The sequence below is a fragment of the Canis lupus genome, chromosome 20 (assembly GCF_003254725.2).
Source record: "Canis lupus dingo isolate Sandy chromosome 20, ASM325472v2, whole genome shotgun sequence".
In the NCBI taxonomy this organism is placed as follows: domain Eukaryota; kingdom Metazoa; phylum Chordata; class Mammalia; order Carnivora; family Canidae; genus Canis; species Canis lupus.
Window position 1 is genome coordinate 38,539,477 of NC_064262.1, and position 24,993 is coordinate 38,564,469.

The 24,993-nt window shown below is 40.5% G+C and overlaps 1 protein-coding gene across 16 annotated transcripts in view; it reads right to left on the reverse strand.

Moving 5' to 3' along the window:
• Positions 1-24,993, reverse strand: part of DOCK3 (dedicator of cytokinesis 3) — a 508,844-nt gene that overhangs the window by 77,270 nt on the left and 406,581 nt on the right. For all 16 annotated transcript variants that reach the window (XM_035702455.2, XM_035702450.2, XM_025456001.3 and 13 more), the window contains 8 exons: positions 15,260-15,384; positions 13,460-13,622; positions 12,823-12,929; positions 12,075-12,246; positions 11,603-11,700; positions 8,870-8,953; positions 7,700-7,800; positions 4,257-4,338 (listed from right to left, as the gene is read on the reverse strand). In XM_035702455.2, the coding sequence (XP_035558348.2) occupies positions 4,257-4,338; positions 7,700-7,800; positions 8,870-8,953; positions 11,603-11,700; positions 12,075-12,246; positions 12,823-12,929; positions 13,460-13,622; positions 15,260-15,384 (932 nt within the window). The remainder of the gene's footprint in view (positions 1-4,256; positions 4,339-7,699; positions 7,801-8,869; positions 8,954-11,602; positions 11,701-12,074; positions 12,247-12,822; positions 12,930-13,459; positions 13,623-15,259; positions 15,385-24,993) is intronic.

The following is a 24,993-nucleotide window of genomic DNA, read 5'->3' on the forward strand; positions in this document are numbered from 1 at the left end:
TTCAAGAACATACAGGATCAAAAGAAAATTAAGTTTCTTTGCATTTTTTTTCAGGTTTGGAAATAGGAGGCTTCAAAAGCAATGATTTAACTTCTCTTGAATTTGTTCCAAGAAGGAATTAAGGAGACTTCTGCACCTTTGAGATATAGCTAGGGCCTGATACAGTGCCAGCCTTCTCACTGGGGATCAAGTCTAGAGAAAACTTACCCCAGGTTGCACAGCCCCAGGCAGAACTGACACATTCACTCTCTATCCTCTTCCAAACCAGGACACATTCCATACCCAATTTTTGACCACTGCAGAAGATGAAGCTCTCATAACATGTTTTAGGAGCAGAATCTCACTCTGAGGAGTCCCTGCAGCTTGGCCCATGCTTATGAGCACAGTAATTATCTTTTAAAAGAACAGATTGAAAATCTAAGACTCTGCATTCTCATCAAAGAAATGCCACAGATTTTCCAGATACTGGAAAGGCAGAGACACTAGAGAAACTTATCCAAGAATGAAACAAATGGAGTTCAGCTACTTAAAATATATAGTAGGAAATAATTCTTAAGCTACCTTTCATGACCTATGCATGTATAAGGTTTGGCAAAACAAACAAACAAACAAAAAAACAAAAACAAAAAACAAAACAAAACAAAACACACTTTGTTTTGTGGCCCAGATAGAATTCAGTTGGCATTGCAGAATGGCTAGGTCAGAAAAATGCATCTTCCAAACCTTGTACCAGTAGAAAAAAGTTACAGTGTGTGGCCTTATCAGCATAAATGCTACAGCCTCTGTTTCTGTAGCCTTTTAATGGTGGTCTGGAAAGAACCAGGAAAATCTGTGCTACATACTCTAATTTTAAAAAGAAAAATGACCATTTTTTCTTCTTTCAGTTTGAAACAGCTAACACAAGAAAAGTATTGAATGGCTTGAAACATCCACTAGTTTCACAGTAAAAGACAGAACTAAACAGCAGAATTTCTTGCACTTCCTGAGCATGAGTGGTGGAGCCTATGAGATTTATGTAAAGTTCTAGGGTGCTCCTAACCCTGTGTGGAGACAATGGACACTTAAACTGTGGGTGAAGAGTTTGCTCTGTCAAATTCTACTTAAGTTAATAAACCTGAAGGGAAAAGCGATCCTAAGAATTATTATAACCCTCTATCACAAGAAGATCCACTGTGCTTGCTCTTTCCTGATGCCTGGAGGACCTGATGCAGCTCAGCAATGAAAAGTGTGCTATCTTTTTAGAATGTTGCCAAATACCATCCTCAAACCCACCAAAGATATCTCCTACAGGCCATTCACAAGGGAACAAACAACCGAGTAAGAAAATCAAGGACTCTTTGTTTTCACTTTCCTTAGTGGTCAAACTTTCTTAGAAAGGTCATGACTTTGAAAGTGAAAGGAAGACATGGGGTATGGGTGGCAACATGTATTGAATCAAGAGTAATGAAGAACAGGTTTCCTGGTCCACACTTTATCACACCGAAAGGAGAGTTGCCAGACCAGAACAATGTGTATACATGAAGGATGAAAAGAGGATTGGATATGGACTTACTGATTTAGTCAAGAGGATTTATCAACTAAAATTTGATGAAGGGGGGGATCCCTGGGTGGCTCAGAGGTTTAGCACCTGCCTTTGGCCCAAGGAATGGTCCTGGAGGCCTGGGATCGAGTCCCACATGGGGCTCCCTGTGTGGAGCCTGCTTCTCCCTCTGCTTATGTCTCTGCCTCTCTCTCTCTCTCTCTCTCTGCATCTCTCATGAACAAATAAATGAACTTTTTAAAAAAAAATTTGATGAAGGGGAAATGACCTGATAGAACCTTAATATGGTATAGATTAGTATGAGATGCCAGTCAAACAAGCTTGAAATGATGAGAATAAATATGAAAGTACCTCAAAAAAGTGCTCCCCCAAAGGGAACTCCTCTTTCTCTTCACCCAAACCTGATATCCTGAGGTACATCTCCTGAGGTAACCCTGAGATCAACCTAGCTGATCTAGCTAGACTCCTTGGAACCAGCCTCAGTTTTTCCCTTCTGTTACCTCTCACATCAAATTTATCATTTGAAATCCCTTGCTTTGGTCATTATCAGCCACTTTTTGGTTGCTTGAAAACTCAAGCTTCCCAGGGTTTTGTTTTTGTTTTTGTTTGTTTTTGTTTTGTTTTGAGACCAGAGAGAGAAACTTAAGCAGTCTCCATGCCCAGTGCATAGCCTGATACAGATCATGACTTGAGCTGAAATCAAGAGTAGGAAGCTTAACCAACTAAGCCATCCAGGCACCCCCTAAAGAGGGTTTTAAACATGCTGTTTCTTGTTTGGAATGCTCATCCTCCTACTCTGAACATTGATTTAAGTCCAGAGGTTACCTCCTCAGAGAAGCTTTTCCTAAAATGTCTGAAGTAAACCTTCCTCTCCAGCTAGTCTATCCTATGATCCCGTTTATTCCCTTCATAGTATTCATCAAGTTTTTTTTCACGGACTTTGTGTATTTATCTGTGTTACATGTCTGTCTCTCCTCCACTTGAATGGAAGTGCTATGAAGGCCTAGCCTTTTCTGCTTGGGCCCCTGCTGAATCCCCAGTGACTACTACAGTGTTTGACACATGGCAGGTATCAAGCAACACTGAGTGACTGGATGACTGAATGAATTATTCTTAGGAGAACAACTTCTGTGTTTGCTTCAGTATCCTGAGCAATTAATTTTGAGACTCACATAGAATATCTTGCATTTAACTCAATTTTTATCCCCTCAAATATCTATGAGGCATCTGACAGGTACTGGGTTAAGAGAAGAACAGAACTCAGGCCCTGCCCCCACATCAAACTCAGAACACTGCTCTACATCTGTGCTTCATGCATGCTTCACTGGGAATGTTTTCTTCAAGGGGAAAGGCTTATCTTACTCCTCTTTGCATCCTAACACCCACGATAGATGCTGACTGCTTTGTAGATACGTATTATTTGAAGGAGCACAGAAATAATACTTGTGGCCTTAGAGTTTTACAGAATGTACAGAGAAGAGGCAAGGGAACACAGACCTATGACTCTGCCTCTTCAGTCTGATGATGCTTGGGGAAACACCTGTCTCACCTGTTACCATGTGGATAAGAACAGCAAAATCACAGGCCCAGTAGTACTTAGAGCAGATGATGTGAAATTAAAAGAGGACAGAGAAAAAACAGAACTTTGTTGCCCTTCTTTTATTGCTAACTGGAAAGGGTGGGAAAGACATAGTTAAAAAGCAAATGAAAAAAAAAAAGTAACTCAAGAACAAGAAAACGTAGGGGCCAAAAGGGAGAAAGCACGGACTCGCTGTGAGTTCCCAGAGGTTATGGCGGCTTTCTTTAAATAGTTATCTGGAGAACTGTTGAGCAAAAAAGGGATCAACAGTCTCATAGGTGGTTCATTACAGTAGAAGCAGTACCATAAAAAGAAGTTACCAGAAAGTTAACTTGCAATGAGGATTTCAGTACCCTGAAAACTGGAGCTGCCCAGAAATGCAAAGGGCTGCCTTATCATGGAACCTGTCCATAGAGGAGCACTGCCAGGGGTTACCCTGGGTTCCTCCAAAGGTCAAGGTTTTAAGATTATCTTCTTCTCAACACATCCATAGATAGTGCATCCACACTTAGGTCTTTTTTTTTTTTTAATTTTTTTTTTAAATTTTTATTTATTTATGATAGTCACAGAGAGAGAGAGAGAGAGAGAGGCAGAGACACAGGCAGAGGGAGAAGCAGGCTCCATGCACCGAGAGCCCGATGTGGGATTCGATCCCGGGTCTCCAGGATCGCGCCCTGGGCCAAAGGCAGGCGCCAAACCGCTGCGCCACCCAGGGATCCCCCCACACTTAGGTCTTTTTATTTAAAACAGTTCTACAATGTTTAGTTACCACTGAACAAGGGAAATTGTTGGAAGATCAGTTCTAATCAATGTTGCCATCAACATTTAGAAGGAGATATGATGCTTTGGCCAGCAGAAGCAGAGACGGATGCTGTTGACAAAAACTAGATAGGCAGGATGGCCAGGAGCTACATGCACATCATCCATCCTGCCTGCCTTAAGATAACATTATCCAGAATAAAGATCTTCTGGGGCAAAACCAAGGTGAGGAAAGGGGAGTTATGTGGTCAACAGCATTCCTGAAAGCACACTAGTGTACTAGGATGTCTGCTTGTCCTGCACACTATAAACCATTGAGATTACTGACAAACAACTGCAGGGGTGGTCCCTTTATGTACAGTGAGCTTAGTACATTACCCGCATGGCTTCCTGAATATGGTCCTGTCGAATCAGTTCTGCTGAGCAGTCCATGTACCACTTCAAACAGCGGATGAGCTCCCTGGGAAAGAGAACAGTTCCAGAAACCCCACTTTAATTCAAAAGCAATGCAGCTTGAAATTTTTGCAGCCCAGAATTAGCCACACAGGAATAATATCCTGCTGATGAGCCAGAATGTAATGATGGATCCATTAGGCTGTGGAATCTCCAGATCATCTGAGACCAGACAACATATCTCACTCAGACAGCCTACTTCCTCCACAGAGGTGCTACATTTTAATTAGCAATTATAATCATTCTTTCTCACTCTCCCTGACACACATTTATTCTTTGATTATAAGAAATTACCCCAAATCCCGGATTTTACATGTATTTTTATTTTGTCTAAAATTGCTATGTCTCCGGAACATACAACAATTACTAGTAAATAGTAGACACAGATAAAGGTATATAGTCCTGTATGCTCCTCCTTGCTTCACCTTTATCCTATATATTTTATTTCCTTAGGCCCAAGTAACCTGAGTGAAAGGAGATGACAAGATCAGAAGGCCTGCTCCTTTATGTGGCAATAGAGCACAGAAGTCAAATACAGGCCTTGGTCAGACAGCAGGGTTCACATCTGTGGCCTATCAATTTCTAGCTCTGTATCCTTGGGCAAGTTATTTGATCTCTTTGTGCCATTTTCTTTATTTAAAATACAGAGAAATCAATAGTACACTTCAAAGTTATTGTGAATACTAATGAGATGATGATGCTTAAAGCACAGCATAGTGTCTGCCCTACAGACTGACATCAAAGCACCAGAGTACCAGTAACTCCACAGTCTTGTTACCTTGGGTTTTACTTATATTTACAAAACTTGTGGTAATTCCACAGAAGAAAGTGATGGCTTTTTAAAAAATTGCTTCAATCGTTCTAAATAACCTGTTTCCCATGTTAACTATTTATATTTTTTATCAACTTTTTATTTCTTTGACATTTATTTGTGGGTGCTATATTTACCTATTCACGTTTCTCATGAAAAAAGCAAGACTTACTTTTAGTAGCTTTGCCATCATTTCCTAGAAGGAAAAGTATGACAAGTATGTAGCAAACTATGGTTTAAAATGTCAGCTCAAAGACCATACATAGCTAATACCCTACTCAACAGTGAAAGAAAGTTGTTTCTCTAAGATTAGGAATTAGGCAAGGATGCCTGCTTTTGCCATTTCTATTCAACATAGTACTGGAAGAACAACAGTTAAGCAAGAAAAAGTAATAAAAGGCATCCAAACTGGAAAGGGAGAAACAAAGTTATCTTTGCAGCTGACTTGGTGTTATATATAGAAAAAAACTGAAGATTCCACAAAAAACCTTTTAGAACTAATAAATGAATTCAGCAAAATTACAGGATATAAAATTAATATACAAAAGTCCTTTGCATTTCTATACACTTACAATGAGCACTTCAAAAAAGGAAAAAGGAAATTATGGGAAAAAATCCATTTATAGTAGCATCAAAAAGAATAAACTACTTAGGGCCAACTTAACCAAAGAGGTGAAAGACCTGTAGAATTGTACTTTGAAAACTATAAAATGTTGTTGATAGAAATTAAAGAAAATATTAATAAATGGAAAGACATTCATGTTCATTGATTGAAAGACTAAATACTATTAATATGTCAACACGACCCAAAATGATCTACAGATACAACACAATCTGTATCAAAATCCCAATAGCAATTTTTGCAGAAATAAAAAAATTCATTCTGAAGTTCATATGGAATCTCAAGGCTCCCCAAATAGCCAAAACAATCTTGAAAAAGAACAAAGTTAGAGGACTCATATTTCCTGATTTCAGAACTTACTATAGAGCTACAGTAACCAAAACAGCATGGTACTGGCATAAAGACAGGCATACACATCAATAGAATAAATAGCCCAGAAATAACTCCTCACAGAGACAGTCAAATGATTTTCAACAAGGGTGCTAAGACCATCCAATGGGGAAAGGATCATCTTTTCAACAATTATATTAGGAAAACTAGATATCTATGTACAAAAGAATGAAGCTGGATTCTTATGTAACACAATAAACAAAAATTAACTCAGAGTGGGTCAAAGACCTAAATGTAAGATCTAAAACTATAAATTAAATTTGTAGACAAAAACATAGGGGAAAAGCTTTATGACATTAGATTTAGCAATGATTTCTTGGGCGTATCATCAAAAGCACAGGAAACAGAAGAAAAAATAGATAAACTGGACTATATCAAAATTGAAAACTTTTGTACATCAAAAGATACAACAAAACCAAGAGAAAGAAATGCAATGGGAGAAAATATTTACAAACTGTGTACCTGACAAGGGGTTAATACTTAGATTACATAAAGAATTCCTAAAACTCAACAATAAAAAACCAACCTGCTTAAGAACTGGGCAAAGGACTTGAATAAATTTTTTCTCCAAAGAAGATACACAATAAATACATGAAGAGATGCTAAGCAACATTAATCATTAGAGAAATGCAAATTAAAATCACAATGATATACTACTTCACACCAATTAAGGGTGTTTACTATAAAACCCCCACTCTTCCCAAAAAACCCAATAGAAAATAACAAGTCTGGGCTTGAGGATGTGGAGAAACTGGAACCCGTGAACACTGTTAGTGGGTATGTAAAAATGATGTGGCCACTGTGGAAACTAGTATGGTCATTCCTCAAAAAATTAAAAAAATAGAACTATCTAACTAACAAACTCATGATCCCACTCCTGGTATATGTCCAAAAGAAATGAAAGCAGGGTCTTGAAGATATATTTGTATACCCATGTTCACAGCAGCATTATTCACAACCAAAAGGCAAGAGCAACCCAAGTTATTTATCAATGGGTAAGTGGATAAACAAAATGTGGTATATATGCACAGTGGAACATTATTCAGACATTAAAAGGAAGGAAATTCTGACACATGCTACAACATGAATGAACCTTGAAGACATTGCGGTAAGTGAAATAAGCCAGATACGAATAGGTAAGTATTGTATTATTCAATTGACATGAGGTATCCAGAATAGGCACATTCAGAGATAGAAAATATAATGGTGGCTGCCCAGGGGCAGGGGGAGAGGTGATGGAGAGTTAATATTTAATTGGTACAGAGTTTCAGTTTTGGAAGATGAAAAAAGTTCTGGAGATGGCTGTTGTACAACAATGTGAACATACTCAATGTCACTAAGCTATATACTTTAAAATAGATATTTTATATTCTATGTGCACTATGTACACTTAAAAATAGAATATTTTATAGTATATATATTTTACCACAATTAGAAAAAAATTAATTTAAAAAAAGGTCAGATGAATGAATGGTGGTTGTCACTGAGCTTTTTTTAAGCTTGTCCTTCTATCCAAACACAAGTCCTAATGCTAAATGAACTTACTTGTATGCCAGGGCTCCAGCAAAGTGCTTCTGGATGTATGTGTCCATTACAGGCCGGAAGTGGAAATACTTAATGTCTCTGAGCAGGTTGATGATGAATACCTGGAGGACATGAAGGGTACCAGGGTTCACTGAAGGCCTTGGACTTCTCTCCAGCAGAAAACAGAACTCATGTTTCTCTAAAGAATGACATACTGTCGGTATTTTCTCTAGTGTTCCCCATGGGAATGTAAGATTTCTATTCTGGGTCTGTATTTCTGTCTTGTCTCTTTTATTCCTATGGCCCCCAATCTCTGAATTCAGACTTGGGGCTTATCTGTCTGTTCTAGTATTACTATAAGTCTCTCTCTTCTCAATAATGTTGGGTGGTGCAATACAGATTTGGAAAAAGCAAAACAGTACCTATGTAAGGTGGCATAAATACTAAGGTGTTTCAAAAAACTTAGAAAAGAGAGGGAAAAAAATTTTTTTTTTCCTCTGAGCTAGCTCAGCCTATGAGAGGCTGTGATCTTCAGAAATGGGGCTGGCAGGCCAGGAGAACAAGGAAGAAGAAAAGTCAAAGGGGCAAGCTATGCAAGTGTCATTTTAACTCTCACTTCTTCTCATCTATCAAGTAGACTTAGAGTATGTGGTTCCCTTTGAATGGACAGCACTCCTATGGAACTGGATATATTAAGCTAAATGCACAGAACATTCAAATCACTGCCCATTCTCACTAAGCAACCTTTGGAGACTCCAGTTTCCAAACAACTGCACACAGGGAGACAGTGTGATGCTCAGACCAGAGCAGGTGAGTCTCTGCTTTTCTTGGTGGTTATATCCTCCTGTGTAGGTGAAAGAACAAGCCATCTGGTTTCCTATATTAGTCTCCGAGCATTCTGTTTTTATAGGTCTCTATTTCAGAGGTTAGGCAGCTCTGCAAAAATGATGAGACTAAGTATACGAACTGCAAAGTTGAGGCATGGACCAGACCAGGCTCAATTCTTCAAATCTGATACTGTAGGGATCTACCTGGTAAGTTGGTTGGGTGGACTTCCTTGGGTGACACTTTTCAACTAGAAACTTCTGTATCTTGTGTTGACTCATTCTATAAATTGTTTCCCTTGGATTTTTAAAAACATTTGACAGAAATAATTAATAAGAATGAAAGTCAGGAAGGATGATAACTTACCAAAGACTGAAACACCAACAGGCCATATTTCTCTGTATTATCATCCAAAATCACAAAGAGTGTATCTAAGATGTCTTGCAGAAACTGTAACATAAAAATCAGGGGGCTCAAGTGTTAGGACCTAGTACAAGCTTCCATACACCATACACCAATGAATTTATCTTCCAATAAACAAACTCAAAAATCTCCCAAGATCTCAAATCACTGTTTAAAAATAAATGAGTATCCTACGTCTACTTAGCTAAAGGATAACTAGGTGGACTCAGGGTGTTTGCACACAGCCCAAGGGTCCTGAGAGAGATTTTCAGAGGCTCTTTCTCCTGGGTAAGTGCTAAACTTCTAAGAGCAGTTACCTAAAAAACACAGGACATCCATGTAGATTATAATTTTGAAACAAAGACAATTGTAAGTGATTCTGATGCCAAATTAATTTTGAGAAAAAGAGCTCACTTTCCCAGGACCCCAGAGAGTGCAGGAGTTCCTTACTGTCTACTGTAGCCTAACTCAATAGAGGACACTTGAACAAGGGTGTGGCAAGTAGGTCTTAAGTACAGAAACCATGTTTTGGTCTAGAAATCAGTATTCTGGGAGAAGAGAGGAAGCTGCTGATGAGGGCTATCAACAAGGGTAAAAGATCTGGAAGCACCATTTTGGTTTTGTTATGTTTTGTTTTATTTCTAACATATGCCTTTTTCTTTCTGAGATGCAAAATCCATGGAAAGGATGAATACTCACGGATATTTGCAGTCTTTAAAAGTCAAATCTAACATTCTGTCAGTCAAAAGGCAATTGAATGATACTATGTTTACAGTTTATTTTATAGCAATGTCTAATGTGGTAGGTGTGGATAGGGGTGCTGATGGGCAGGACTGGCCACAGGATGATTGTTGATCATCTAGGTGATAGGTACACATAGGGTTCTTTATACTATTTTACTTTTGTGTATGCTTGAAATATTCTAAAAAAAGTCAAAACAAATTTTTTTTAATTCTAGCAGATTCTTTTCATACTCTTCTGGTGGCTTGAAATCAATTATTGATGCTAAAACCATATATGCTGATAGGATATTCTCTTATCAGGAATAAAACAACTCAGCCTTAAAAAGATTACAGAGTTTTTAAATACATTTTTGTTTACTAATTAATATTTTTAATATTTAGAAGAAAAAAATGCCCTGAAGATAAACTGATTTTTAGTTTCAAAAACTAGTATTAGCAGGAGCACCTGGGTGGCTTAGTTGATTAAGCGCTCAACTTTTTTTTTTTAAAGATTTTATTTATTTGAGAGAGAGAGTACAGAGAGAGAGAGAGAGAGAGCATGAGCAAGGAAGGGCAGAAGGAGAGATAGAAGCAGGCTCCCCACTGAGCAGGGAGCCTGACATGGGGCTTGATTCCAGGACCCTAGGATCATGACCTAAGTTGAAGGCAGATGTTCAACCATCTGAGCCACCCAGGTGCCCCTAAACACCCAACTCTTGATTTCAGCTCAGGTCATGATCTCAGGGTTGTAAGACTGAGCCCACGTCAGGGTCTGTGCTGGGCTTGGAGCCTGCTTAAGATTCTCTCTCTCCCTTCCTCCCTCCTTCCCTCTCTCCCTCCCTCTCTAAACAAAACAAAACTAGTATTAGCTTGTTTAAGAGTTCTTTGTTTCTGCCTCTCTCTCTCTATCATAAATAAAAAAAAAGTTTTTAAAAATCGATGATACTCTGATTAATTGATGAAAACAAAATTCAGACAAGACTTTATAAAAATACACAGAGGTATACAGACTTTAAAACTGTTTCTCATTGGGAGACATCATGTATATTACTGAGTCAATGGAGCTGTAAAATAAAGTATTGGCAGGATATCTGTGTTGATTTGGTAATTACAATGACAGAACTAAGAATGCTCATTGATGGACAAGGTGCCTTCCTGAGATTTAGTCTCTATCCTACATTCCACTGCTCTTGCTGATCATCAAAAGCACCTCCATTTTCCTCAGCAGAGTTCAGTTCATCGTGTAGAATCCACCTGCAGGGCTTACAGCATCAGGAGGTACTTCGGGGTTTTCTTGTGCTAAAACCAGGTGGGCAAACACTTTGTACAATGCAGAGAAGCCCTTATGGAAGACAACTGAGGACTGGTAGTATTGTTGTCAGTCTGCTCAGGTCATTAGATGGGAAATGTCACAAAGGTACCTGGAGAAAGCAGTTGAGGCAGGGAGTAGGGAAGGATCCCTGGTATAGACTGAGAGACTGGGCAAAATCAGAAGCTCTAGGTTAATGGAGAGTATTTTGAGTTCTCCTATATAATCAAATGAGTAGAGTCAGAAAAAACTTCAGGCTAGGTTTGTGGTTAAAGGGTTACAAATAAGGAAAATAAGAGAGACCTAAGGAAGGAGAGGAGACAACACAAAGCACTGGGTGTGTTTCTGAGAGGATGGTTTGACCACTACCCTCTAATTATTGTTTTGCTTTCTAGGAAGAAAAATAAGTCAGAAAATAGAATTTATAACCTAAATATAGTTTCTTTTTTTCTAAATATAGTTTCTAAGAGGTATAAGCCCAATGTGATACCTCTAAAAAGGGAAGCTAACAACAGTAACAAAAAGGAAAAACAACTTTATTTCTACTCATCTGATTATATTTCAAGAAGTGGTCTTAGAGGGGTACTGGTAGAAATCAAGGGGAAGTAAAGACCTTCTGCCCAGATTCTTGCTCAGGCAGCATGTATGAATTTCAGAAAGCCATACCTTAACAATTTCTTCCCCACTGACATGCCGCAGTCGCCCTAGGATGTCCATGATCCGGTCTGGAAAAGCCTTCCATTTCAGCAGAGCGAGGAGGTCCACTAAAAAGCAAGTGCAAAAGATGGTGAACACTGACTATGCCAAGGGCAAGCAAAACCCAGTCTCTCCCTGCCAAGGACAGGCGGAATATAGAGGAAGAGAAATAGCCACAAGCATTAAAACAAATCTCTTTAGTGCTGACGTTAAGGCCAAAGGCACATCCATGAAGTCTAGAGGTATACTCCAGAGCTGCTAAAACCACGGGAAATCTTAAAGGCTGTTATTGCCAAGTGGTTCCTCCAACTTCAGGTGAAAAGAATGCCCTCATTGTGGCATGAAAAAGCAATGAATTTCTGTCTCCCTTAGTATGCATCAGCAATATGAAACCAGCCAGTGAGGACAGGGAGGGCAGTACCCTGCAGATCCCATCACCTACCATTCTGGGTGAGTTTGGTGGAGGAGAGCTGCGTGGAAATGAAGAAAGACTCTTTGGTGCTGCGCTGGAAGATGAGGCTGGAGGGGATGTTAGGGCAGCCATTGTAGTCCTCTTTGCAGCAGGGCAAGCCCAGGTACAGAGCATGGTTGTTAAAGGTACTATTCTCATCACACTACAGGCAAAGGTAGAGAACAAAGAATGTTTTCTGAACCATGCCATGTTTAAAAATCAGGTTGCAGGAGATTTTTTGATGTTGATGTTTGCTCTCATCTTCCTGAGACTAGATCTTGGGCCTCAGGTCCTCTTAGAAGAGTGATTTCTGTTTGGAAACTCCCAGAATGGCTCACATGCCTTTTAAAGAGAACATGTTGGGGCAGGTGGCTTCCACCTGGTGTGCAGGCAACTTTGGGTGGCAGCTGTGTTGCAACAGCTGACAGAACCACGATCTCAAATGGCAGGTCTCTGAATGTTTGAGCCAAGGCCACAATGGCACAGAGGAGTTGGTAACAGATTTCTATTACTTGTGAAGTGGGAGGTGGGAAACAAAGGGACTGCTGACATTATTTGTGGAAGGAAGGCCACTGTGGCTGGAAAACAAAAGCCTGCCCACAGTTGTCCTGCTGTCATCCACCAGGGCATTACCCTGGATCCTTTGTCCTGCCCACTGAAAACCACCTAGCTGAGAACTATGTGTGAGAGTTGTCTTAGGGGTGTGAGGGTTGAGGTAAAAGACAGCCAGGCTCCATACCTTGTACACATAGAGCTCATGGATGTCATCTGAGAGAGTGGTGCCATCATCCCGCATCAGGGGTGAGAATGCAAAGCCAAAGAGTTTCTTTTCCCCTTTGTCCTTTGCTGCAACCAGAGCTAAGTGTTAGTTGTTTTTACCCCTCACTCTGCTTTTTAACAGAAATTACCCTGGTGCTTATCACCTACGTTCCTTACTTTTTCTTCCCTTGCTTTCATTAATTAGGTAGCTACCTGACTGCAGGACTGATGTACTGGACTGAATTTCCATTTATATCCCAAGGTACACAGGCTACCTAGACCCAAATAGAAACTAGATTGCTGGGCTTGATAAACCAGAGGCTCTTTAAGAAGCAGTTTAATATGTAGAAAGGAAATACCCAAAGGAGAATGACACTGGTAATTATTCAGTGTCTGGGTCAGACACTAGGAAGGGCCAGTACCAGGCGCCACGTTTTGAATAACCATCTCAACAACAGCCTCTGATGACATCCCATCTTTGAGGACCCATTTATTCAGAACTCCTCATTTTCTTGTCCCAATAATAAGAACCCTCTGAATTCTCTTTCTGAGGAAAGAGCTCTGAGACAATAGAACATTCATATCCTCCAAGGAATGTGGAGAGAAGTCTCACTCACTGGAACAATGTCTGAACTCGAAGCGCAGGTGGGAGCCCCGGAACCGGTCAATGGGGATGGGCAATTTGATAATTTCTCCCCAGCGAGGACTATTACTGTGGTAGAGGACAAAGGAGTGGTAGGAACTCCTATTTGGCTCTCCTGAACCCAAGCTTATGCAATCCTGAAAGAGAGAAGCAAAATAAAGTGTCATCCTCCCAGAGGAAGACCCTGGATTTCTCTGTGGCACTAGAACACTTTCTTCTTTGTCCAGGTCTTATTTTCCCACCAGGCCAAATCTATAAGATGAGAAAATTCATTTGACTTAAATTAAATACTTTTGGAAACAACTGTGTAGATGGCATAAAGAATCAGCAGTCAACAATGCTCCTTCTTTTCCTTGGGGTGGAAGTAACCACACACACAACTCAATAAGCTGAAGAAGGTACCTAAACCACTAAGAAAGGCTCTTCATCCTCATTAAGAAAGGAAGCAAGGAGTCCACAGGAGAAATCAGCCATACATACACTTCACCTGATCAGAAAATTAATTAATATATAAAGTGAAAAGACCTTGTTTTCTAATCTTCCTTACCCCAATGTTGCACTGGCATTTTAGGTTGCCCTTGGCTAACTGTCCTTGGGTATAGATAAGGCAGACCAGATTTAACTTGGCCCCCTTTCCGAATACTGCCATAAAGATGTAGTCCCATATTCCTGGAAGACAGGCAGTTGCAGGCAACACTATCAGGGGCAGCTCCCTGTCTGCACATGGGTGGTATGAGTAGCTGACAGCTCTGCTGATCTTGGCATTATCCATGCAAACAATGAAACAAAGGATATGCCTTAGGCCTTGAGGTAGGTTTTTTACTTTTTTTTTTTTTTTTTTTTAGTAATCTCTACATCCAACATGGGGCTTGACCCAAGATCCTGAGATCATGAGTCACATGCTCTTCCAACTGAGCCAGCCAGGCACTCTTCTTTTAAATTTATTTCCTTGAGGTGAGTTTTTAAAATGAAACAGAAATCATTGTTTCTATCACCAATTAAACATTCTCCTCTATTTCTTTCTAGTTTGGGGAGATGATTTTGACTACTTTTACCTTTTTTCTTCCACAAAATGTGGATGATCATTCCTGTTCTGCCTACTTCACAAGGCTATTGTCAACATACAGGAGTAAGATCTGTAAAAGAGTAATCTGCCTTCTATCAAGTACTATGCAAATGATGCCTTGTTGTTTGTCAGGGACTTCACCATGACATACCAACCATGGAAAAACAACATTCCAGGACTTCACTTTGAATGAAGAATGACAGAAAATATACTTGCATTTTATACTGGCATTGGTTGGAAATAATCTTTTAGAGCCTGACTCTGCTATTCCTTGTCATATTACTTGTTACCAGCAAGTGAGTGCCTAAGTCCCACAATTGACCAAAGAGCAAATGTAGCTTTATTAGCTTAAGGAACAAAAAGAGTGGGGCCTAACAACAGTTACCAAAAGTAGGCAGCTTGATGCTAGACAGAATGGCATAAAGAGTAACATGTAGGACAGAACTAGAGGGAACAGGTCTAAATTGGAGCAGGAAGGATTGAGGTCAGACACAAGGAAGAGTTTCTAAACAGGTTGTCTGACACTGGAAGTCATTATCAAAGCATACTGTAGGGTTTCCTTGAAGAAAAGAAAAGGCAGAGAAGAATGCATATGCAGTGATGTGAGTGCAGTCTGCATGAAGAGAATGGGTCTCTGGACAAAGTCCATAGACTTGCTAGAATTATTACAGGATAAACCTCCATTCCAAACTGACTGGCAAATCTTACCTTCAGTATTTCGCCATCTGCGTAAAGCACATACATGGTCACTTCAATATTCTTTTGTACACTCTTTCCTCCTCTCTCGAAATCTCCCTTCTCCAAGGTTAGGTACAGGTCGTTGCGGATATCGCCTACAGGGAAAGAAATGCCATTTCTTCACAACCACAGAAGCCATACTGCCCCTTGTGTATGGAGGACCAGGCTAGCATTTGAGTCCTCCAGGGTTCAGGTGGGTGCTCAGGGCATTGCAAGCTTGGTTAATAAGAGTGGACAGTCTACCCATATCAGTGCAGCAGTACTCAGGTTGGTTAGTTGGACATGTGTGCTCTAAGTCTGGATTCTAAAGGTGTTCACCACACCTTGTCCAGGGTGGGAAAAGGTGGGGTGGAGAGTCTTTTCTTTTATCATAGATGACTGCTCAGTCTCTCAACCCTCTAGGAGAATAGCTGAAATCTAAGCCTTCCGAAGGGGAAAAACTTTAGAATATATAGTATTCTAAATTTCTTATTTTTATCATGTCTATATGCTTTAACTACTAATCCCTCCTCCTTTCCCTCCAAAATAAATTAAAAAGTAGTTGCCTTTTTCTTCTATGGGTTTTCTTTTTTCGACTTGTAACCCTTCTGAGTCTTCCTTTTTTTAAAATTTACTTAAATTCAATTAGCCAACACATAGTACATCATTAGTTTCAGATGTAGTGTTTAATAATTCATTAGTTATGTACAGAGGATACACTAGTTTTTCCTTCTGGAGGCTTAGATCCAAATCCTGTCCCTTGAGGAGTGCCAGACCCAGGTTCCTGGGCTGTCATTTTTTTTCTTCTTTGTGTTGCAAGTGCTCTGGGAACAGGTGACTCCAGAGTCACAGGTGCTAAAGCACTGGGGTGACAATCTGTTGTTGCTCTCCCTGCTACCCTGTGCTCTGACTCCTGCCCACTTTGCCAATATCTGCTGCTAAAGACTGGGCAGGAGAAGCTCAAACTGCAAACTGAAATGACCTAAGAAGTGACCACATCTGCCTTTTTTAGGGGAATGGGATTGTCTGTTCAGATATAAGAAGAGCTCATTTGCCTGCACTAAGCTTCAAAATTTGTAACATGACCAGTTTTATTCACATATTCTAAAGGGCTTTTGAATTTCAGAAAAAAAAATGTAGTAAAGTCTCTGGGAAAAAATCTTCGAAGAAAAAATGGCAAAGGAAAACACACAAGGCCAAAGTGAAGATGTGTTAGTCTGAAGAATTCAATTGAGAGGTGATAGAATGATTAACTTGCAAAGCAAGTCAATTTGGAGTATTTTTTTCTACCTCAGTTCTTAGCAAACCTGGCATATCTAAAAATGTTTATTACTTGGAATCACAATGGCATACAGGTATTGTTTTTGGTTAGCAAGTGTCTTTCTGGTACATGATGATGGCTCCTTTTCTGTACAGACCACCTCTCTGATTGTGGAAGTGTCTCAATGTCTCTTATGAATGAAACATGACAGACTAGGACTGGCATATACCTGGGTTTTGAGTTCTTCATGACCAGACATTCTATTCTTCAGGTCATCTTACTATACCAGGAACGTAGCCATAGTTATTTGGTTGCATAATGAAGCTCTTAAAATATTTCCACTCTAGTGGAGAAGAGCAGCCCATAAGAAGCAATTAATTATTCTCTGACAGCCCAGAGAACTTTCTCTAATATGTGAAAAACATCATGTTTCCCAAATAGCCCTGAGGCTACCATGAAGGGAAAGGAAAATACATTCTGGAAATCACATACAAATACAACTAACTGCTGGATAGGTAGGACACCCTAGAGGGTGTCTCTCCTTTGCAGTTCACACAGACTTCTCCCCTGGGGTGAGGAGAGCCTCTACTTTGAATTCTCCTGAGTCTGTACTTTAATCTGCCTCCTTTGGGCATCTCTGCTTGGGCCTTCCTAGCATATCATGAAAACAGCACTCAGGTGTGCAGGAAGGGTAGGAAAGGAAAACAGAAGGGAAATTCAAATCCATCAGTTTGCTACTATATGGGCAGAAGCTGAGTAAAACCAGTACTGAAAGTAAAAATCAAAATTAAATGGGAACTTTACTGTAGGTTATTGCTATTATAATGGGATAAATAAGAGTTGGTTATACCTTGAATTTTTAATAACCGAAACATACATTTTAGAACTTTCTTTTGATGTAAGTCTTTTAGTTACACATTAGCCTTTCTATGGAATTTAAGTAATTATTAAAATTCTAGGCTGTTTTGGCATGAAGTGAATAGTTCGGAGAATTTTAATGTCTAATCGAAAGAATAGGTGCTTTGTTTAACTACTACTCTTTTTTTTTTCCTGAAGATTTTATTTATTTATTCATGAGAGACACAGAGAGAGAGAGAGAGAGAGAGAGAGAAAGGCAGAGACACAGCAGGCCCCATGCAGGGAGCCTGATGTGGGACTCGATCCCAGTACTCCAGGATTACACCCTGGGCCAAAGGCAGGTGCTAAACCTCTGAGCCACCCAGGCAACCAGCACTCTCTAGAAATTATTCAAGATAATACACATGACTTGTAAAAGCAGATACTAGCTCTTGGCAATAGTATTCTAGCTTGTACAAACATTTTAAATTTCTGTGACTCTATACAAAAGTTAGCTATAAATAAATGTGTCCTTCAAATGAAACATTTAAATGTTTCCTAACAATATGTGATATAGAATACTCATGCAAAAGAAAGTATTATCTTGGAGACTGATGACAGAATTTGGTCTGTGTTGATTTTATAGGGTGAGCCCATGGTTGCTGGGCAGCTCCTCCAAGGCATTTTAAATCAAAATGTCAATTTCATAGGAAAGAGCTGAGCTAGATATTCCTACAGTTTTCATTCTTTTTAAATTTTCTAGAATGCCTTTAGTGGTATCTTGCTGAGCAAATTTATCAATAGAAGTAAACATACCCTCTGAGTTACAGACTGAAGCAGCTTGATTTCATCAGATTTTTTGCTGCTCTTTATTTGGAGAACAGACTTGCCTAAGACTGGGGCTATTCTCAGCAGAATGGATATTAGCCTGCTTTATGGGTTGCAATTTTGCAAATTATGGCCTCAATTTCAAGAACTGTGATAGTTAATGTTGCTGGGGCCTTCTTGTCAAAAACTCTCTGGGGGATCATTTAAATAGAGCTCTCCACTAATTCTCCTGGAACTAGGAGAAAACCTAAGAAGCGTCAATGTGAAAGCCCTCAAGATTTAATGACCCAGCCCTGCCTTATCAATAGCCTCCTAGGTTCCCTGATCTTCAGCTGTCCCTGTTACATGTTCACAAAGCCTACCAGTGGAATCATGCATTTGGATTAAGGCACTGTCTCCAGGAGGCTCCTGTAAACTTTAGCATCAATTGCAAGGAAATATTGAGAGGTTCGAGGACAGGCAAACTACAATGAGGATGGGAAAGAGAAGGCCTGAGCAGTGATTTGTGATATTAGTTTGCAGACCACTGGTTGGCTGGCTGTATTCTAACCACCTAGGGAGCTTATTAAAACTAGATTTCTAGCATCTACCCCTTGAGATTCCAGTTGGTCTTCGGTGGAGTTTGTGTACGTACATTAAATGAACTAACAAAATCACCAGGTGATTCTGATGCTCTCCAGGGTTTAAAGCCAGGGGACCATAGTTTAATGCCATGGGGTTTGCTGGGAAGATGCTTATGAGATCTGACTGGGTGTGCGGGGCTAGGCAGCTCTTAGGCAGCACAGAGAAATGCTGAAAGCATTCTGGGAAGGGGAGGTTTCTCTGTACAGTGTGGGAGTCGGTATCATTGAGGGTGGCTCTGCCTCCCTTTATTATATGACCTCTGCTTCCTGAGGTTAGCCGAGTTTTTGTAATGGCATCAGCAACGCCTTGTATCTCTGAGTGCTTAGTGCTCAGCTGACATGCAACAGAGTTTCTTGAATGGAAAAATGATTGAATGAAGTTGTTCTAGTCAGAGGGCCTCAGAATATATTGTCTCTTCCTTTTCACAGTCTCCCAGAGTAGCCAATGCCAGCTGATGGTACAGCTGCATACCAGGAGACTAGAGACTTAAGAAGGGTAGGCAGAGATCGGCAGACTTTTTCTGTAAGAAGACAGGTAGTACATATTTTAGGTTCTGTGGTTCACATAGGTCTCTGTTACATGTCGCTTTCACAACCGTTTTAAAATGTGAAAAAACATTCTTAGCTGGCAGGTGGCTGGATTTGGCCCAGGGACTATAATTTCCTGATACCTGGCTTGGGAGAGTTTACATGTCAAGAACAGTTTCACTACACTACAACTATACATCAGATCCAGATTCTTCTAAGTCTACACAAGCAGGTGCTAGGCAGGTGCAAGGTAATGAAACTAAGACCACTTTATTACACCAAGGATTGGTCTGAAACATTCTGGGGTCTTTATGGAGTGAGAGGTCTTAAAAGGAAACTGTTTTTCAGCTACCAAAAACCTTAGGGGGCTGGGAGCACTGTGACAGAGCTGCATCCAACAGTGATAGAGAACCGCATGCCTCAGTGGCCAGGCGGGATCCTCTGAAGACTGGCATCCTAGTATGACACTGAAGAAACTGAACTCACAATGTGTTTGCACTTCTCTTCTGAGAGCAGATTCTAGCAATTTCAGAACCTCTGAAGTCTGGCTCAGGCACCAGAGCATCTGTTAGGAAGAGAATCTCCTGCCAGACACTCCAGCTTTACCAGGAATTTTGGGGCCACACGGTTACAGCCTATCTGGAATTCTATCCCAGGAGAAATGATCCAGGACAGCCCACACAGGTTTGGGCATTCAGACTTGTTTGGATTATTATATTCATGCTCCTTCTGTATAAATTAGTCACACCACATTTTAGGAGGCTTTGGGTTCAAGGATACTAGTATTTATTACTGTATTACTTATACCTTGTCTACTTCTAGATAGGGTTATCAGGGATAGTGCTTTCTTTCCCTTAAGACCATGTGAAACTAGAACTAACCTACTCTTAGAAGACACAGCAGCCTGCTCAGGACGGCACCAATTTTATCTCTTGGCAGAATAGGAGTAAAGTCTCCTGACAGCATCATGGAAATATGGAGACATTAACAACCATTCAACTTAGACATACGACTGATGTTTTATTTTGTTGTAGTTCTTATTTTAAGGAAGAGACCTTCTCTCTCCAAAAAAAAACCTCTTCTTCAGAATATCCAGGAGGGATGGGTTCATTACTTTTAAACCATGTCTTCAGTGTCACACTTCTAGTGGTTTGTACTGTTATGAGGCCACGGATGTTCTCTGCTCTATCAGGAAGATAGGAATGGGCATAGTACAACATCATTATGTTGTTATTCCTTTCTTGGGTCAAGGATGTGATGATCTTTCAACCTGCTCTGGGACCAGATATGATCATTCCTAAACTATCCCTTACATATTGCCAAAACCTCATTTGACACCCAGACTTACCACAGTCCTATAAATCTACTTGTGGTAAATACTTTCATCACTCCCTTTGAGGAGAGCTTTCTTTCAAAAGTCAGGTCTCTGTGTGTCTGCTTTTTGTGTGAGATGTGTCCAACAGAGCAGAAAAAAAGCTTTCTACCTTTGTGATTCTGTGTAGCTTGGTATAAGTATATCTCATTTTCTTTTCAGTGGAAGTGGCTGATGCATCTCCTAAAAATCTTTCTGTGTAGTTATACACCTAGGGCTTGTTAAGGTTTTTTTTCTTAATATTTTATTTATTTATTCATGAAAGACACACACAGAGAAAGAGAGGCAGAGACACAGGCAGAGGAAGAAGCAGGCTCCATGCAGGGAGCCCAATGTGGGATTCAATCCTGGGTCTCCAGGATCATACCCTGGGCTGTGGGCGGCGCTAAACCACTGAGCCACCTGGGCTGCCCTTATTAAGGTTTTTTAAACATTCCAATATGTTCTTAGTTTCCTCAAATCTCAATGAGCACCTAAAGTTATACATAGTATTCTAGGCTGGGCTGGTATCTTCTTTTGTTTTATGTTTTGTCAGTTACCCCAAAAAGTGAGGCTGATGAAGGATTAATAATGTACATGATACCCCACCCAATATTGCAACATTCCATGAGACAAATGAAGATGGAAACAAAGCAGGCAGAAGCAGACAGGGCACACAAAAGCAGGAACTTACACCCAACTATCTTCATCTCTGCACCAGAAAGAAAGGGGCGAGAATGAAGGGACAGCACAAAGAGAGACAAGAACAATTAAGACAGACAGGAAAAGAGAAAAAAAAAAAATCATCACTTGCAGGTCGGTGATGAAGCATGCACTTTTTATCAAGGGTCAAAGCAAAGGACAGAGTGTATTTCCGAGCACGAGGGCAAGAGTCAGAGGGTCCCCTAGAAGGATGCCATGCCTGCAGAGCTGTCTTCTAAGGGCAAGTTTGGAGCAATGCAGAGAGGAGCACTACCTGTGCCAGGTCTGACTCAGGGAGGGACAAAGCCTCCCTAAGGCAGAGTCTCCCAAGGACATGGTTCTCAAAAGGGGTCCCAAACTAGCAGCACTACCATCACCTCAGAGCTTGTAAGGAATGCAAATTGTTGGGTCCCACTCCAATCCTACTGTATCAGAAACTCCTGGGGGTGGCCAGCAGGTTGTTTCTCCAAGCCCTGCAGGTGACTCAGATATGTACTAAGGATGGAGAACTACTTCTTTGGGGGAACACCTAGTCCTCAGCCAGAGCACATTACATCAAAGGGCAGGTTTCTTCTGACAAGATGGAAGACCATTTAACTCATATGAAACGTGGCCCATATTGCCCACAGTAAGTGAAAACCTTTAAAAATTCAAGACTTAGAAAGTAAGTTAAAATGTAATTCCCACAGGCCCCTGACAGAACTCTGTATTCCTACTGACTCCAGGAAACAGACTTAACAGGAAAGCTAAAAATTACAGAGGGATATATAGAAGGTGGTAGCCAGGCTCTGCTGGCCAGGCATGGTCTGCAAGGAAGAGGGGATAACCTCCTCCTGAGCAAAAACTTTTAAATCATTCTTTTCAGTTTACAGTCTCCTGGCCGGCAGTTTTCTTTAAAGTTTTATTTTGGCTACTTCACTGAGAACAATGTTAACTCCAACTGGTTCACCTGGAACACTTGTCCTGCTTTAGTAATTCCTGCCCATCTTCTTGAAAATAAATCTAGGAAGGGAGTTATTAAATGAGTTTGGAGAGAAGGAAGAAGTACCCACATGAATATGGTAACCAACCTATAAAAGGCTGTGAGGGCTTGGTTTCAAAATTAGGCTTAAATTCTCATATCTATTTGTTCTTCTATAATCTAGAATATCATCTGGTTGGTATGTCTTCTCTGAGACCTCCTAGAGCACTAGCAACAGCAATTCTGCCTCTTGTTCACCACCATGAGTCATGAGCAGAGTTGGACCTCAGCTGTGGCACAGAATAGTACATCTGTGGTTCACAGTGGTCACGTGGTGTGTTACACACCCATGGAAAGCAAAGGGAGACCATCAAAGAGACCTTTTTCAAAATGATATGTTGGATACTGGGGTGGCTAGAGCCTGGTTGAACTCTGTAACTCAGAGATCTAAGCTCTGTCAGTATGCTTTCATAAAGTCCCATCTAGGCCATCCTGGCAAAAAAAAAAAAAAAAAGACCTCCCCAAATAAGTGCCTGGAAATTTCTATCAAATTTTGGATAGTTTTAAAACAAGAATCACAGTTTATGAGTCATTCTAATTTTTCCATTTACTCTAATTTCTCAGACTTAAGTGTTGAAATCTCACAGTTACTGACATAATTCATTGCCTTGTTCATTTCCCATATATATGTCCATGTATCAAGAAATTGCAACTTCTTGTAATTTGGTCTTACCAGCACTATATGGGCTGGGGGACTGCTGTAGCCAGTACAACATTCCCACAGGGGAAGGGTGGATCAGCTGCAGGAAGTCTCACCAAGGGACTTCAGAGCATATGGTTTCCTAAGAGAGTGGACTGTGATGTAAAACATTCCTGTACACTTCCTGCTGTTCCAGCAGAACCTGCAGGCCAGCCCTATCACTATGTCTGAGAATGGCAAGCTCACTCTGATGATATCTTGGAGTGCATTAAGAGGTCAGTCAGTTGTTAGCTCACAACTCTGGGAGTGGCCATCTGCAAAAAAGCTCTTTTCTCACGGGGTGGAAGGGTAGAGGAGGAGACAGATTATGCACAAAGGACTGCTTCCTGCCTGTGAGGCAATCATTAACTTTCAGCTCTAGCACTTAGTACTCAAAGGCAGACAACCCAGGAAGCAGCATACTCACAGGCCTGGCCTGGACCTTTCAGGGTCGCCCAGTGTCTCAGCCCTGGGAGGGGAAATCATATGATGGTCCCTTAGCTGACTAGGGGAGAGAACGTAACTACCTTAGCTTTAGCTTGCCTCACCAGTGCCTAATACAGCTGATTCCTGGACAGGCCTAGCATACCCAGAGGTCCTTTATACACCTATTTATCATTGATGCAGAGAGATGTGTTTTGCTCCACAAAAAGATTTCTTTCCACAGATGAGAGTTAGACAACATAACTCTTGAAATTAAACTTTGTTAAAATTTTTTTTTTGACTGAATTTTGTTCCTTTTTAGTCTCTATTCACTTGGTTTTAATTCTCTGTGAAGACTAAAAGGAAAGAAATGTATAATCTTAGGCAAAAAAGCTCTTAAAAGATAGGAAGAACTTTAAGTATATCTCTTAGAATATATTTTACCACCTCATGAGCCTGGATAACCAAGTTTTAAAAAAAAATCACCAGATCAATTTTGGTAAGCATCTATTTTTTCTTCCAGACATTTTGCTAAGAAGCCAGGACTATGCCTGGGCTCTTCTTGTCCTGATAACCAGGGGTGAGAAATGGTGTCAGGACAGGATGGAAGAAGTACCCTATGAAGGATATTGATGGGAGCCTTTCATAAGTATGAAGTCTCCCTAGCATTTAAAGATAAACATGGAATTGATTGAGTGGCCTAGGTTTCCCATTCAAAAGATTTTTCTGTGTGCACGAGCAGAAGATGAAGGCTGTTCATAGCAGCTTCCTCTGCATTCATAGTGTCTATGGAGAGGGGATGCAGGCAATAGAAAACAAGTCCAGGCACACTGTGGGAAGTTGGAAGGCAGTTGGAATCCATTACGGGGCCCTTCCCTGTGCTCAGGTCCTACTCCTCTTTGGGTATGTGCTGACAAATATTTCCAACAAGTGGATTTAGAATACCACGAAGAGCTCTAAATAGGTGATATATAGTAGAGTGGTGACAATCAGTTCAGTCTGGCCTGCCCTGGCTGTTTCAAACAGAAGCAAACAAGCTTTTATCAGATCATTAAAATTCAATGGAAAAGGTAGGTCCATAACTCCTGTAATCCTTCAGAAAAGCAGTTATTAGCCTGTTCTGATTTCCTTCTCTTTGTTACTTATCAGACTACCTGCCCTCCAACTGAGCCATGCCTCTATCCTTCCCTCAATCTCTAGGGCCCCCTTGGCTCTGATGGTCTGTTTCAATCCCCTTCTCTAGCTTTGCCTGCATCGACCTGACTAGGAAACATGAACCTGGGACTGACTTTCAAGAACCACACTTGACAGTTGATGCATTCCCACTTTCTGCTCTGGCTCTCCACTGGGCATTAAATGAGAAGAGTGAGCCAATTCCTGAGAAACTGGCTAGGTAGTACTATTCCTAATGCCTAACATACCATTTGCCTGATTTCTTTTCTGATACATTAAAATGTATCTGCTTTTTCTAC